Raw genomic sequence first — 16935 nt, forward strand, 5'->3', positions numbered from 1 at the left:
TTTGGAAAGCTAAAAATATGGTAACTTCAAGGTAAGACATAAACAAAGACAATGAATGAATCTTCTCACACATTAATAGAGAAGTCATTCACATTTCAGGACTGTGAAGACACGCAGTCCCTAACTGTGTCTATCCCTGAGGTACAGCAAAGTTTGTAACACCTTATAATTAACGAGTCAATAATTTGACAGTAAACATTGTGATTTATTCCAGGTTCTTGATCCACAATATGGCATGTATGTGTGGCCCTGTGCGGTGGTGCTGTCACAGTATGTGTGGATGGCAAGAGAGGAACTACAAAACAAGGCTGTTCTTGAGGTACCGCATCCCACTCATGATACACACATATGATCTGTTGTATATTGACTCAGTGTGGCCAATTCGTGTTCACATTCATGAGTTGAATGGGTCACACGATCCCAATGCATTAGATATGCAAATCAACCAAGTCCTACTGTGTTGAAATTGGCATGAAATTAATCTATTTTCTAATTGCTTATTATAGATCTTCTTGTGAACAATGCATGTTTCTTTTTTTATTTATTCATTATTATTCATTATTATTATTTTGGCAATGTTTAATCAAAATGACCTTCGGCAGAAAAAGTAAGTTCTCTAGTGTCATGATACTGGAATGTCCAGCTTTGATGCATGGAAACATATTGATATTTGATACCATTTCCAGTACCATAGGGGAAACTATACAGTCCCTGACAAAAGTCTTGTCGCTTGTGTACAAATTGACCTAAAGTGCCGCTGAAATATATTTCTAATCAAGATTTTTTTACAAGAAATGGCTCATATTAATCCCACCAGCTTTTGTGATGATGTTTCAGTGAAAAACTAAACTTTCAAAAAGTATTCTAATATTCACAGCTTGGTATAGCCCATTGAGTCAATTTTTGCAAAGACATAAGTGTTGTCACCTTGTCATATGAGCTTCACCTGTGACTAATAATGGATCAGTTAGGTCTCAAGTGTGTATAAAAAGAACCCCACTGCGCTGGACCTTCACATCAACTGCAGCTAGACCTCTGCAAACATGCCTAAGATTCACCCTGAGACTAAAGTTTTGATTATCATGAGGCTGAAGACCAGATCCACTGCTGATGTGGCAGACACCTTCAATGTGTCTCAGCGTCAAGTATAGAGGATAAAAAAAAGATTTGAAGAGACTGGAGACGTTTTTGACAAGCCCAGGTCAGGCAGACCCCGCAAGACAACTGCTCGAGAGGACCGTTTGTTTGGCTCGAAAATCCAAGGCCAGCCCATTTTCCACTGCAGCAGAGCTCCACGAGACCTGGTCACCTGAAGTCCCTGTGTCAACCAGAACAGTTTATCGGATTCTGTCTCGAAATGGCCTCCATGGTCGAATCAGTGCCCAGAAGCCAGCACTAAACAAAAGACAATTGAAAAACCGTGTGGCATTCGCCAAGGCCCACAGCCTGCTAAAAGGATGGACGCAGGAAAAGTGGCAGAAGGTGGATTTTTCAGATGAATCTTTTGTTGAATTACACCACAGTCGCCGCAAATATTGCAGGAGACCTACTGGTGCCTGAATGGATCCGAGATTCACCCAGAAAACAGTGAAGTTTGGTGGCGGAAAAATCATGGTCTGGGGTTACATCCAGTATGGGGGTGTGCGAGAGATCTGCAGGGTGGAAGGCAACAACAATAGTTTAAAATACCAAGAAATCTTAGCTACCTCTTATTCCCAACCATAAAAGAGGCCAAATTCTGCAGCAGGACGGTGCTCCATCGCATACTTCCATCTCCACATCAAAGTTCCTCAAGGCAAAGAAGATCAAGATGCTCCAGGATTGGCCAGCCCAGTCACCAGACATGAACATCATTGAGCATATGTGGGGTAGGATGAAAGAGGACGCATGGAAGACGAAACCAAAGAATATTGATGAACTCTGGGAGTCATGCAAGACTGCTTTCTTAGCTATTCCTGATGACTTCATCAATAAATTGTATGAATCCTTGCCAAACCGCATGGATGCAGTCCTTCAAGCTCATGGAAGTCATACAAGATATTAAATTTGGATCTCACAGCACCACAACTTAATTTGCTGACATATTTTTGTATTTGCAGTAAATTTGTTCAATTTCTGTATAGGCGACAAAACTTTTGTCTTGCCAAAATTTGACCTTTCTGTCTTGATTAAATGATAAATATTTTTTCTGTGAAAATTATTTATTTCAGTGCATTAAACATCATTTGGGAGGGTTTTAGCTTTTCATATGAGCTATTTCTAACACCAATGAATTAATTAAAATCAGGTTAATATCAGGTATTTCTAGAGAATAGATAAGCGACAAGACTTTTGTCAGGGACTGTAAAGTCATACCGCCATACAGAGCATTTGGCATCTCATAATTTGCACTTTACAAAAAGGTTTCATTAGTAAACAAATTTAGTTAACATGAACAAAGAATGGACAACACTTCCATAGCATAATGCAGTCCATTGTTAAACATTATTAAAATCAAATGTTGTATTTGTTAACAAACAACAAACAACTGTATTTTTATAAACTAATATTAACAAAGAATAATAAATACTTTACAGGAACTGTATGTAAGAAATTTATTTCAATTAATAATAAAATGGCCCTGATATGTCACTAGACATTAAGAAATCATGTTAACGTTCCTGCGGGGGAGGGGGGGGGGATGTCATTTGAAAGTGATTGCAGTACCAGTTTTGGCCACAATCTTACATACACTTCCTTTAAGAAATATATTGCTCATTGTTAGTTCATGTTAATAAACATTACAGTGGGGCAAAAAAGTATTTAGTCCGCCACCAATTGTAGAGGTTCTCCCACTTAAAATGATGAGAGAGGTCTGTAATTTTCATCATAGGTACACTTCAACTTTGAGAGACAGAATGAGAAGGAACATTTTTTGATTTTTAAATAATTTTATTATTTAGTATTTGGTCAATAACAAAAGTTCATCTCAATACTTTGTTATACCCTTTGTTTGTAATGACAGAGGTCAAATTATTTCTGTAAGTCGCCACAAGGTTTTTACACACTGTTGCTTAATTTGGCCCATTCCTTCATGCAGATCTCCTCTAGAGCAGTGATGTTTCGGGGGTGACGCAACACAGATTTTCAAAATTTGTATATGGGTTTGAGATCTGAAGACAGGCTAGGCCACTCCAGGACCTTGAAATGCTTCTTAAGAAGCCACTCCTTCATTGCCTGGGTGCTGTGTTTGGGATCATTGTCATGCTGAAAGACCCAGCCACATTTCATCTTCAATGCCCTTGCTGATGGAAGGAGGTTTTTACTCTAAATGTCACGATAAATGGCCCCATTCATTCTTTCCTTTACACGGATCAGTCATCCTGGTCCCTTTGCAGAAAACCCCCAAAGCATGATGTTTCCACCCCAATGCTTCACAGTAGGCATGGTGCAACTCAGCATTCTTTCTCCTCCAAACATGAGAAGTTGAGTCTTTACCAAAAAGTTATTTTATGGTTTCATCTGACCATATGACATTCTCCCAATCCTCTTCTCGATCATCCAAATGCTCTCTAGCAAACTTCAGACGGGCCTGGACATGTACTGGCTTAAGCAGGGGGACACGTCTGGCACTGCAGGATTTGAGTCCCTGGCGGCGTAGTATGTTATGGATGGTAGCCTTTGTTACTTTGGTCTCAGCTCTCTTCAGGTCATTCACTAGGTCCCCCGTGTGGTTCTGGGATTTTTGCCCACCGTTCTTGTAATAATTTTGACCCCATGGGATGAGATCTTGCATGGAGCCCCAGATCAAGGGAGACCATCAGTGGTCTTGTATGTCTTCCATTTTCTAATAATTGCTCCCACAGTTGATTTCTTCACATCAAGCTGCTTACCTATTGCAGATTTAGTCTTCCCAGCATGTTGCAGGTCTACAATTTTGTTTCTGGTGTCCTTTGGGAGCTTTTTGGTCTTGGCCATAGTGGAGTTTGGAATCTGACAGTTTGAGGTTGTGAACAGGTGTCTTTTATACTGATAACAAGTTCAAACAGGTGCAATTGATACAGGGAATGAGTGGAGAACAGATTAACCTTTTTTAGCTGACCAAATACTTATTTTCCACCATAATTTGCAAATAAATTATTTAAAGATCAGACAATGTGATTTTCTGGATTTTTTTTCTCTCATAGTTGAAGTGTACATATGATGAAAATTACATGCTGATAGCAAAACAATAGAATGGTGTTAAACTACATCCGCTTGTGTTGCAGCTCGGTGCCGGGGTGAGTTTGCCTGGTGTGGTGGCTGCCAAGTGTGGAGCTCATGTGATTTTGTCAGACAGTGCTGAACTCCCCCTCTGCCTAAGGAATTGCAGGCGCTCCTGCGATGTCAATAACCTCCCCAGCGTGCCTGTGGTCGGACTCACCTGGGGACGGGTATCGCCGGAGCTCCTCTCTCTGCCACCTGTAGATATTATCCTGGGATCAGACGTATTCTATGAACCGGAAGGTGAGGATAGTTTCCAGGGTTGATCTTATGCTTAACTGCTACACAGGTTTCTAAATATTAATCAAAACACTGCTTTGGACAGATTTTGAAGACGTGCTTGTGACCATCTCCTTTCTTGTAAGGAGAAACCCTCATGCTCAATTCTGGACTACATACCAGGAGAGAAGGTGATCTAAAAGCATGCATTACTTATGCAGCAAGCAGCTATACATTTAAATCCCATTAACTGAGTTCTTGTCCATTTGTTTGAAAGATTGTTTCAGCAACGGAATAAAAAAAGGGTAATTCTGACATTGTTCTTAGAACAATCAGATGTATACCTGCAATTGCAAGAACTGTGAAATATGAAATTGTAATTAAACAGCTAATTCAAATTAGTATCTTGCAATTACAGGTATATATCTGATGATTGTAAGAAAAAAGTCAGAATAATGAGTTATAAACTTGCAATTGCAAGTAACTGTAAGAATAAAATCAGTCGCTTGCAATTAAAAAGGTAATTGTGACTCACAAATCTGACCTTTTTCTTGCAATGGCAAGTATATGTCTGGCGATTATAAGAAAAGTCAGAATTGCGAGTTATAAATTTAGAGATATTACAAGAATAGTTGAAAGATTTGCAATTTAAATAGTTTATTGCGACTTTTTCTGCTATTACGAGTGTATATCTGATCATTTTAGGAAAAAAGTCAGAATTGCAAGTTATAATCTCGTAATTATGAGAAATAGTCAGAACTGCGAATAAAACTCGCAACTGCAAGAATAAAGTTGGGAGATATACCGGTAAATGAAAAAGTTAATTGCAATTTTCTTGCAATTCTTACTTTTTTATCGCAATTACACGTATATGTCTGACAATTCTATGAAAAGTCCGAATTGCAAGTTATAAATGTAGAGTTATTGCAAGAATAGATTTGCAATTAAAAAAAGTTAACTATTTTCTTGCAATTGCTAGTATATATCTGATGATTCTATGAAAACTCAGAATTGCGAGATATAAATCGAGTTATTGCGAGGAAAATGTTAATTTAAAAAGCAACAACAAAAAAAAATCTTATTTTGAGATAAAATGTTTTAATTACCTTTTTTCATTTTTTTATTCCATGGCGGAAACAAAATTCCATACATGTGTGATTCTTGGATAAGGGTTTTATAATTAGTTTGCTAGAGATGACAAAGAGCAATTTGAAGCACAAATATGAACATAAGAAAACAATAAATTATAGAAATTCCCACAACCTTAAAGGGTTAGTTCACCCGAAAATGACAATTGATTCATAATTCGGATCGTGTGTCAAACTGCTGAAATCATGTGACATTGGTTATCTGAATTATTAATCAATCCGCTGATTCATAACCATTCGAATCTTTATGTGAGGATTGAAAACAAACACGGAAGAGAAGACAATGTTGAATAAAGTTTTTGTCATTTTTGGACCAAAATGTATTTTCGATGCTTCAGGAGATGTTAACTAACTAACTGAAGTCACATATGGACTACTTTGATGATGTTTTTTTTCCCTTTCTGGACATGGACAGTATAGTGTGCATACACTTCCATACGCTCTCGGACTAAATATCAAATATCTTAAACTGTGTTCTGAAGATGAACGGAGGTCTTACGGGTGTGAAACGACATTAGGGTGAGTCATTAATTACATAAATTTACATTTTTGGGTGAACTAACCCTTTAATATTAGATTTTTATTTTATTTTATATACTCTAAAATTTTCATAACTGTAGGAAACCCGCCAAAAGCAATCTTGTCAAATTAGTCCCCAACAATTAGGAACAGCATACTCATTACAAATGTAGAATAAATAGGGTTCTGAATTTAATATTCATATTATTCAGTAATCACAAACCAAGATGCCTAGTTAAAAATGAATACTCTTTTTATTTCTCTTATTGCAGTGCGGACTGGTCCATAGATGCCTTGTTACACAAGTGGGATCTGAAGTGCATTAATGTTCCACTAGAAACATTTGATGCAAACAAAAACCATCTTGCTGGATCAACACTTCCTGGCAATCATACTGTACAAATGATAATTATAACAAGAAATGTGTTTTAAAATATCTGTGACTGATAAACTTGTACATAATGTATAATATGCCTATCATTTTACTCCTTTCCTTACAAAATGTCAGATTACAGAAATAAAATGAGTTTATAAATACAGATCATGCTAAACTGTAGTCCAAGAACCTGTTTTATTACAAACCCGTATGATTTGTATTGTTTTGTTTTTTGTCCATATAGTTTTTATGAATGATTTCAGTTAGCTTTTTTTAGTACAACTTCAACTAAATGAAAATATGTTTGTTAAAATACATTCTCTTAACCCAGTTTGTTCATTGACTACTATCAGTATGCGATTCATGGGTTTATCTCCCCCAAAACTTGAGCCTCTCAGGCACCATCTGAACAGTGGTTTGCTCAGATCTGTCACTTTACAGCTCAACCAGTAGCGAGAGTTTGGAGCGTGGAGCCAGAGGGTGTTTAGCTGGTGAGGTGGAACCAGTGTTTGGGGTCACTCATTACAATAAACGTGAGTTATGTAATCAGATTACTTTTTTTCAAGTTACTAGAAAAGTAACACATTACTTTTAAATTTACAACAAAATATCGGAGTTACTTTTTCAAAGTGAAGTATGTGCTGACTCGTTGCCTCGCTGCCTTATGTGAGAATGGTTTGGAAGGCAGCGTTTTATGCATGAAGGCACCTTACAAAACTGATTTTGGACAGACTTCTAAGGCAGTGTAACAGTTTAATGATCTACAGCAAAATAGAGTGCACTTTGGTGAAAACTAAACAAATATTTAACAACTACATTAGTAATTACGGTAACACTTTACAATAACAGGACATGAATAATCATGTATTAATACATGAATTAATAGTTAATTCAACATGAACTCATGATTAGTTAAGATATGAACTAACCATGAACAAATGAGGAGCTATCCTGAACTAAGACATGATTCATAATGATTCATGCATGAATACAGCAGTATTAATACCTGTTAGTTTGGTAATTAATGCATTAATTAACATGTATGGGTAAACTAAATTAAACAGGCTCTCTAAGAAGGAATAACAAATATTTTGACTGAAATACATTTTCAAATGAATTATTGTCATAATTTAAACCATTTTTATCAGAAGCTTCATCATAAATATTACTGAAAGCCAAGATTAGTTTTTCATTACTTTCACCGATCATCTAAATCTGCTATATTTTATCTCAAAAGGTCTCAGTCTGTTTTGTGATCTCTTTCCCATCAAACTGAACCTACTGTGACTTATAACGGTTTCTGAGGAATCAGTCCCCAAAAAAGAACCAAACAGGAAACAAGCAGTTAAGTCCGGAAGTGAGGGAACGTCTGCTGGGATCCGTACAGTTCTCTCTCCACCCAGACATAGGCCATGATGATACGGTACCTCTGTTCTCTTAACTGGGCTGAATACTAGTTACATGTGAATTCTATAATACGTTTATGATAAATCATGAGCTTAATTTGGTCGTTAATAATGAATTAATCATGAAGTCATGATATGATGCATTAACAAGCCATGAGTTGATGTTAATGCATGGCTAGTTAATAATGAATTAATCATGAAGTCATGATATGATGCATTAACAAGCCATGAGTTGATGTTAATGCATGGCTAGTTAATAATGAATTAATCATGATGTGCCCCCTCAAGTAGTCATGACATAGTCATACATTAACAAGCCATGAGTTGATGTTAGTGTATGGTTAGTTAACCATGAGTTAGTAATGATGTGCCCCCTCAAGTAAAGTCATGACACTGATGCACTAACAATTAATTAATTACAAAATGAATTAATATACACAAAGAATTCTTATTCCTTTTCACCCCTGATAAAAAAATAAAATAAAATAAAAAATATACAGTGTTTGTAGGCTACTTATTTTATTCATATAATTAAACTTATATGGACTTAAAATAAAGCCCAAACATACCTGTAAAGACACACACAAGGCACGTTTACATGTAAAAATTTGGTCCCATAGTGCAGTGGTTCCCAACCACATTCCTGGAGCCCCCCTAACACTACACATTTTGCATATCTCCTTTGACTGACACACCCATTTCAGGTCTTTGAGTCACTACTAATGAGCTGATGACCTGAATCAGGTGTGTTTGATTGAGGAGACATGCAAAATGTGCAGTGTTAGGGGGGCTCCAGGAATGTGGTTGGGAACCACTGCCATAGTGAATGAACTGGGCTTAGTGGGTTAAGCTAAATGCTATCAGATCGTCACCGCGCGTCGGAGAGATTAAGAGCACGCACTCAGACGAGAGAGGTATGTATCAACTCGTCTTAGTTAAGGGAATAACAGTTTAATATGAAAAAGCGGTGGCGTATCCCTTTAAGGATTTAGAAAGGATCCGTAAATAGGAGTAGACTAAAATCCCTCCTGAGATGTGTGCAAACCTGGTGACCAACTGCAAGAAAAGTCTTGCCTCTGTGCTTGCCAACAAGGGTTTGTCCACTAAGTACCAAGTCATATTTTGATTGGGGATCAAATATTTGTTTCCTTTACTAAAATGCAAATACATTTATAACCTTAATAAAATATGTTTTTCCTGGATTTTATTGTTTATTTTCTGCCTTCCCTTTTACCACAAGCATTATTTTACCACAAGAGATTGTGATTTTTATTTGGGGGAGTCGTGACGGGCAAAATGGACGCTTACTAAATATGCTGTATTTTTTTCGCTTAGTGCCACTAGTGTTGCAGAAACTAGTCACCTTTAAAGAGAGTTCACACACACTCACACAAAAACCTTTAGTTGATTATGAAAGGCAGAACCAGAAGCTAGATTTTTTTTTTTTTTTTAAATGTGTTAAATATGGATATTATCTCTCACAAACCATTTCAGAAGGCCTTTATTAACCCCCAATGTCGTGTGGAATAATTTTATAATGGATGGATACACTTTTTTTGGCTTCAAATTTTGGGCTGCCATTATAAAGCTTGGAAGAGTCAGGACATTTAATATAACTCTTGATTGTATTCGTCTGAAAGAAAAAAGTCATATACACCTAGGATGGCTTGAGGGCGAGTAAATCATGGGGTCCTTTTCTTTTTTGGGTGAACAATCCCTTTAAAGGAACTATATGTAAGAAATGTATTTTAATTCATCATAAAATGGCCCTGATATGTCACTACACTAGACATTAAGGAATCATGTTCATTTCAAATACTTCTATCACTGACAACAGTAGTCCGGCCAGGATAGTCATTTAAAAGTTGCAGCCCTCACCTGATGTTGACATGTTGTGTTTTGGCCTGAAGCTCCGCCCTCCACCTATCGACCATTCATGAAGTCAGTAGTGTTTGGGCATCCAGGTTGCCAGATCTGCTGTAGTTACCACAGCTGCAAATGTTTTGGATTTTAAAAAAATTCTAACTTTACAAAACCAAAAAGACCTTGTTATGAATCTGAAAAACATTGTGACAATGTCCTGAAATAAAACAAGGATTTGTATAGGAGATGCCTTTGAAAGATGGAGACGGCTGAAAACTTTGAAGAATGAAGACAGACGTCAACGTTGCTAATTTTCTCCTGTACATGTAAGGTTCATCTATGTTTGGCTTACTTGTACTTAATGTAAATGGACGTTTCAAATATTCAAGTTATGCATGTTTGTGCAAAGTACCGTTGGGTTAGCGCATCTGGAGGAGGTGGGTCATTGAATTTAAAAGGTAACGTTAAGGAATTGTCTGGAAAATAAAAACAGCGAGTTGTCCTTGCTAACATTAGTAATCCATTATCAGTTCCCATTTCTCTATCATTATGGTGAGACGCTGAGGAAAACAACATAATACACGCCCATTATGGCAATGTGAAAACTTAGGCTATTTGAGACGGTAGCCTAACGTTGCCTCTTTAAAAATTATTCCTCATTCGTTCTTCGCATACAGTGGAAAACACAAACTGCAACTTGACCTGTATGACCATTGTTAATGGTATTTAGTTACTCTCTTGCCATTGGAAGCTTCTTAGCAGCCTTAATTCCTGCTGATCCTGTAGCCTATCTGGCAACCTCGAGTCCTCGGGGAGAGGGATACGCCGCTCTTCAATCATTTAAAAGTGATTGCAGTACCAGTTTTGGCCACAATATTACATACACTACCTTCAAGGATTCTTTTACATTTCAAGTGAAGTTATTTTTTTTTTTACTATAATAACCCAGTCAAAAACACAATTTACTATGACACAAGACAAAAGTATTTAATAATTGATTTATTGAAGATCCAAAAATCAAAAGGACAGAACAAAGTTTATCATTATAGTTAAGATACTCCAACTTTTCAAACTGTGTAACACAATTTGACAGATGACAGTGCTTTTGCCACCCAATTTTTTTATATATATTTTTTTCAGATGCTGCTTGACCTCGACCACACCTGCAACAGCAGCAAACTGGAGAAAACCGGAAACAGCCAAGCACTCAGCACTGCAACACCGGATCTTAACAGCTAACCAGCAAAACTCAACAGCTAGACAACTGCGCCTAGTGCACAAAAAATACACAAGACATTGGGTTAGAATCCAAATAACCACACACAAAAAGCCAAATCAGTTATTAACAAAAACTAAAATACACTGTAAAAGCTATTCATACTTTCCAAATCATTTCAAAATAAAGCAGAGAAATATTTCTAGGCATTTGCAGATTAAAGCAGATTTTTAACAACAACGAAGCCAAATCTAAATTCATTTCTAAACAGCGTCTTACAAAAGTGACACACGTGAGGGTCACGCTCAGAACCATCACCGAAACGGGTTTACCTTAAAGCCCAATAGAATTGTGATGCTCGTCCTACTCAACGAATTCAAAAGGACACACACATTTAAAACAACCTCACTGAAAACAGGAACAATGTATGCAAAGAACAAAAGCGCTGTATGAGTCTTGAACATTTTGAATATGCCAATCAGTCATAATGACCTTAAGGCCCACGTAGCCTTTGTGTAGATTTCAGGGTTTTCAATCCGGGGGTTTCAATTCCTCAGGCTCCAACCGAGGTCACACCTTTAGAAGCGCCCCATGATGAGACGGACCTGAGAACACAAAAGAGGGGTCAGACGTGTGGCGAAACACATAGAAATGCCGCGTTCACGCCATGTCGTAGTTACGAGATAACATGTGGCGGTCATGTCGGAGCTCTCGAAAGGTTTAATTACGAGTTCTACCAGGACGCGAGCGCTTTTTACAAGCCGAATCTCGTAATTACGACATGGCGTGAACGCACCTACACATTGAAATGAAAGGTGGGGAAATAATCAAGATGACATGGACAGTTAACCGTAACACTAAAAAAAATTACACATACTGTACAGAAATGCGTGTATTTTATATATAAATGTGTATACACACACAAAAAAATTATAAAATGTGTGATGTGTTAATGACATCCCATTCAAAAGACTAGATTTCGGACAGTATTGTCTGGGCAGTATGATGTCTGGTCGCATGTGCTCATATTAGTAATTTTACAATGGCTTAAAATGCGTCTCATCCAATCAAAATGATAGTACTGGTCTTATAATAGGGCTGCACAATTAATCGGATTTCTAATCGTGATGCCACAATTATGTAATTATTCAAAGGCGCAATTTCAAAAAAAGTCAACTTACATTACATTACATTATTTATTTAAAGGCACAATATGTAAGATTTTTAGATTAAAATATCCAAAAGCCACTAGAGCCATGTTATATATTTTGTTGACTCGTGTACACTACACTGTAAAAAAATAATTTACCTGGTTGCCTGAATTTTGAGTTCATTGAACTTAAAAATTTGAGTTAATACAATGAACATGGTTGAGAATCGACAACCTTTATTTAAATATTATTAAAAGGTTTTGTAAGCATATTGGATAATTGTGTGTTTTATGTGATGACACATTGAAACATTTTTTATGTGGTTCAGATAAAAAATTTTTTTTCTAATTTTGTTTCTATTTATTAAACCAAAAAACGATTTTGCGCAGCATGTAAACCCATTAACCTGCTTTCTGACGGCATGTGCGCATGTCTGATAGATGACAAAAACGCATACTTAGAGCAGATTTAAACGCATCCAGACAGAGCGAGCGAGCGTTTTGCATTAAAAAAAGGACATATATCAAAAACGCAGACTTTAAGACCCAGAAAATTGTAAAGATGTGTTCTCATCTCATGCAGCAGAAGCAGAAGAGGTTCAGTAAAAACACTGCATCTCTGCGTGAGGGATAATATGAGCCGTAAATCTCCCGCTGACATGGTGCACGCTTTTTTTAACATCACAATGGACGTAACATTTGGAATACACAAGAGTCAGCTATGGACATTATTATTTTTGACGTCACTACAAGGAAATAACCCGGTTTATTAATGAAGTCATGTAAACGCGGTTTACTTGCTTTGTCATTCTACTGGTTTGCATGTAAACGTGGAAACTGGTTATTTCAATAAGCTGATATTTTTGAGTTATCAGCTTGCTGATGTGCATGTAAATGTGCTCAATGTTTATATCAAGAGAAATAAGTAATTTTAACCAGGACACGGACCATGTCCGTGCGTTGCCTATCAATGACATCAAACCCGCCTACATTTATTTAGTAAAAACCATGGAAATACCAAACATGCTTTAATATATAATGTGTTTTATTAGACAGGTTAGCAACTGTTTGGTAATTCATTGACAGAAAACTAATCATTGTCTTATAGCTCAACACAGTTAGTCTTATTGTTTAAATCTGGTTTTCTTGATTTACTGTGAGTACCATGTTTTACCATGCCTAATATCTATCTCGCTCACTGCAATGTTAACACGTCTCATAGCAGCCGCCGAGTGAACGCACAGAGTAGCATTATAACACAACCTTCAACACACTCAAATTAGTCTAATATGATAAACAGAGCTGCGTTACCCCACACACACGAGCGGAAGAAGTGGAAGCGTCGTCTGAGGCATAATAAAAGCTCCAAAATCCACGCATCAAGCTACACCTTTGTTTTAAATAAGCGACCTCTAGTGGTAAAAAATGACATTGCGGCTTTAAAATAGAAATCAAACCTATGTAGAGTTGACATTTGAGGCATATTGCTGTAGAAAAGCAATGCGTTTTTCAGGAAGATTTTTTTCAGCTTATTTTCATATAAAAATATAGCATGCAGCTGCTTCAAACAATGGCATAAAGCCATTCAAAACATGATTCAATGTAAATTGTGATAATTATAATGAATAAATCGCAATTACAATTTCAAGGGAATAATCGACAATTATAATTTTTTTCATAATCGTGCAGCCCTCTTTTATTAGAAAGTTAGTTTGTTTACTTTTGTTTTTAACTGATGTTACGTAATGGTTTAACACTGATTCATCTGCTATGTTGTTCTGCATTCAAAGTCAAACGGGTTAGATAAGACTTTGGTCATGCCATCCTCCCTTAATAGTGGCAGCCCAACAGTGCTAGTTTATAAACTTGTTTATTCCCACTTCCAGGTTAAAGCAAGCAACTGGCAGCGAGTTTGTGTTTGATTTGGCGAGACGCTGTCTGTTCCGTTGTCTCGTAGACGTACCTCAGCACCACCAAAACACCCATCTGCTTGAAAGCAACCCCAACAGGAGCAGGCACACCTCTAACAGCTCAAACTGCACCACACAGCCCTGCTTTTACATTGCCATACTGGATTCAGCAGCTTGGAGGAAACAATTCCACATTGAGTTCAACAGCATTGTCAAAGCAGAACCAAAACCTGCTCTGCAAGTCACATTTTTACCAATGCGATGCATCTGCAAAGAATAAGGAACTACAGTGCAGTGCATCGCTGCAGCACAGATGAGTTCTTACCACTGAAGGGTTTTAGGAGGATGCAGGCCCTTCCTCCCCAGCAGACTTCGGCTGGCTTTTGGACCTCGAGCGGGACTTAGACCCTCTGTTCGACGCAGGTGTGCGGCTTCTGGAACGGGACCTGGATTTGGATCGAGAGCGTGACCTAGACCTGGACGGAGACTTGGACTTCCTCTTGCGGGGAGTGTGTGACTTGGAGCGAGAGCGGGAATAGGAGCGGGACCGCGACCTGCTGTAACGGGAACGGCTGCGGGAACGGGAGCGGCTCCTGCTTCTGGAACGGCTGCGTCTTCGACGTCTCGGGCTGTGGGTGGAGGTAAAGAAAAATCATGGATTATTTCAATCCTACACTTTCACTCAACTTGGTAAAATTCACATTCACACCAAGAACGATAACGATAAAGTAGACGTCAGACGATAAGTTTTGCTGGACGATCAATTGGCCAAGAAATTATTGAGAAAAAACTATAATATTGTCAATAAACGCCATCCATGTGATGTAAAAGAAAATGGGATTAATCAGACCAGGCCACCCTCTTCCATTGCTCCATGGTCCATTCTGATGCTCACGTGCCACTGTTGGCACATTCGGCGGTGGACAACAAACTGTGTGATGCACTGTGTATTTGGACACCTTTCTATCAGAACCAGCATTAACTTCTTGAGTAGTTTGAGCTACATCATCTCGTGTTTGATCGGACCACACGGCCAGCCTTCGCTCCCCAAATGCATCAATGAGCCATAGCCACTTTTGATAGATAGTTAGATACTGACCACTGCAGACCAGGAACACCTCACAAGAGCTGCAGTTTTGGAGATGCTCTGACCCAGTCATCTAGCATCACAATCTTGCCCTTGTCAAACTCTCAAATCCTTACACTTGCCCATTTTCCTGATTCTAACAGACCAACTTTGAGGACAAAACTACTGTCTAATATATCCCATCCACTAACAGGTGCCTTGATGAAGAGACAATCAGTGTTATTCACTTTTCACCTGGTAAAATTTTACATCTGATCAGTGAATATTATGTAAACACAAACGTTTATTTTGGATGTAATCAATCGATTTGACAGGACTAATAAAGACACCTAATACGCCACTACTTAAATAAAATATTTTGAGTTTTTTTGGTAATGCACTGATGCATAATGTTCTCCTCTGTAAGTGTTTTACAAACCATAAATGAAAAGAAAAAACAATATAAATGTTTTTGTTTTTTCATGTGTTTTGTAAAACTTTACATGAATGTTTGATGATATTTAATTCCCGTAAAGCTTTCTATATGTTCTGTATTTTCTATCTGTTATTGTTTGATGTATTATAATAATAAAAATAGAAAGAAAAAACAAAACAATAGTCGCTCGCAACAAAGACAACAAAAACTGTCTGGTGTGTTGTTTACCTTCGGCTGCGGCGACCGTGTCCACCGTGTCTTCTAGCGGCTCCCCCGCCGCGACGCCCGCCGTAGTAGGAGTCGGGCGGCCTGCCATAGCGGGCCATCTGAACCCGGAGCTCTCGCCCGTCCAGAATCGCTCCATCCATCGCGTCCATCGCATCCTCGGCATCCCTCTTGTCGTGAAATCGCACGAAGGCGAACCCCCGGCTCTCTTTCGTGTATCGATCTCGGGGAATATAAACGTCCCCAACTCGGCCGTACTTTTCAAAGACGCGCCGCAGCGTCTCTGGCGACGTGCGATACGTTAAATTGTCCACTTTTAACGATGTCATGCCCTCTACATCGGGTGGAGGCCTGCCGTAACTCATTTCAATGGATGTTTCCAACAAACTATCAGAATTTACTTTGCTCGGTGTCCACAAACTGAGTCGGTATGAGACCAACACTAGTTGCCGTCGACCATCCTGATCCTCTTCTAGCCCCCCCGCGAACACAACAACAATGAGCTCGCGCATGCGCAGCGCACGCTCTCAAAATGGCGAGTTCTAAAACCCGGAAGACAACTAGCATCAAAATAAACGTACTTTCATCAAAATTCAGATATGGGAAATTATAACGTTATTACAACAACAACAACAACAAAAATTACTATAAAGATTCAAATATTTTAAATCCCATGCAAAACAACAATAGTGTGTGCACTGTGAATAATTATGTATATACACTCATTTATGTATAATAATGCTGAATAATAAGCTTTGTAAGCTTTAATAGTAATAAGCTTTAATATAAGTATGGTTTGTTAGATTGGAAAATATTTGGTCGAGATACATCTAGAACTTGAAAAATATGGAATCTGAGGGTTCAAAAAAAGGAAGAAAAAAAGAAAGTAAAGGGAAATCTAAATATAGTGTAAATCGCCTTTAATGTTGTCCAACTGAAGTCTTAGCAATGCATATCACTACTAACAATACATTTTTTATTTATATTTATGGTAGGAAATATAAATATATCTTCATGGAACATGATCTTTACTTATTAACCATGGTTTTATCATAGTAAAAGTATAGTAACCATGTTTTATTTGGTTTTATTTGTAGTAATTGGTTTTATTTGTAGTAATATCCCTTTTCATAAGGGATATTCTAATGATTTTTGGCAT

At 37.8% G+C, this 16935-nt stretch overlaps 2 protein-coding genes across 7 annotated transcripts; one reads left to right on the plus strand and one right to left on the minus strand.

Moving 5' to 3' along the window:
• The first annotated feature begins 2 nt into the window (after nucleotides 1-2).
• On the plus strand, nucleotides 3-8372 carry mettl23 (methyltransferase 23, arginine). Of its 3 annotated transcripts, none has more exons than XM_067457652.1 (5): nucleotides 3-141; nucleotides 215-319; nucleotides 4248-4485; nucleotides 4568-4652; nucleotides 6401-8372. In XM_067457652.1, exons 1-5 carry the CDS (start codon nucleotides 52-54, stop codon nucleotides 6558-6560), a joined length of 678 nt encoding a protein of 225 aa, XP_067313753.1. In that variant the 5' UTR covers nucleotides 3-51; the 3' UTR covers nucleotides 6561-8372. The 3 variants fall into 3 exon arrangements, with proteins under 3 accessions (XP_067313753.1, XP_067313770.1, XP_067313762.1); XM_067457669.1 differs by lacking the exon at nucleotides 6401-8372 and adding an exon at nucleotides 6025-6337; XM_067457661.1 differs by lacking the exon at nucleotides 6401-8372 and adding an exon at nucleotides 6030-6337.
• A 2385-nt stretch (nucleotides 8373-10757) lies between these two features.
• Nucleotides 10758-16238, minus strand: srsf2b (serine and arginine rich splicing factor 2b). 4 transcript variants are annotated; one of them, XR_010908388.1, is made up of 5 exons: nucleotides 15780-16238; nucleotides 14375-14678; nucleotides 14103-14222; nucleotides 11482-11594; nucleotides 10758-11043 (listed from the first exon to the last, which is right to left on the minus strand). XR_010908388.1 is itself a non-coding variant. In XM_067457694.1 (3 exons), the coding sequence occupies exons 1-2, from the start codon at nucleotides 16139-16141 to the stop codon at nucleotides 14387-14389; spliced, it is 654 nt and encodes a 217-aa protein (XP_067313795.1). In that variant the 5' UTR covers nucleotides 16142-16238; the 3' UTR covers nucleotides 10758-11594; nucleotides 14375-14386. The 4 variants fall into 4 exon arrangements, 1 of the variants encoding a protein (XP_067313795.1); XR_010908387.1 differs by lacking the exon at nucleotides 14103-14222; XR_010908386.1 differs by having other exon boundaries at nucleotides 10758-11594.
• Nucleotides 16239-16935: the final 697 nt, after the last annotated feature.

This window comes from Pseudorasbora parva, chromosome 2, assembly GCF_024679245.1.
Source record: "Pseudorasbora parva isolate DD20220531a chromosome 2, ASM2467924v1, whole genome shotgun sequence".
Lineage (NCBI taxonomy): Eukaryota > Metazoa > Chordata > Actinopteri > Cypriniformes > Gobionidae > Pseudorasbora > Pseudorasbora parva.

Excerpts from the sequence above, each read along its gene's own strand:
- mettl23 (XM_067457652.1), top strand. The coding sequence starts at position 52 with ATGAATGAATCTTCTCACACATTAATAGAGAAGTCATTCACATTTCAG. Across the intron at positions 142-214 it reads TAACTGTGTCTATCCCTGAG|GTTCTTGATCCACAATATGG; the intron begins GTACAGCAAAGT and ends GATTTATTCCAG. Across the intron at positions 4,486-4,567 it reads CGTATTCTATGAACCGGAAG|ATTTTGAAGACGTGCTTGTG; the intron begins GTGAGGATAGTT and ends TGCTTTGGACAG.
- srsf2b (XM_067457694.1), bottom strand. The coding sequence starts at position 16,141 with ATGAGTTACGGCAGGCCTCCACCCGATGTAGAGGGCATGACATCGTTA. Across the intron at positions 14,679-15,779 it reads CACGGTCGCCGCAGCCGAAG|CCCGAGACGTCGAAGACGCA; the intron begins GTAAACAACACA and ends CTCCACCCACAG.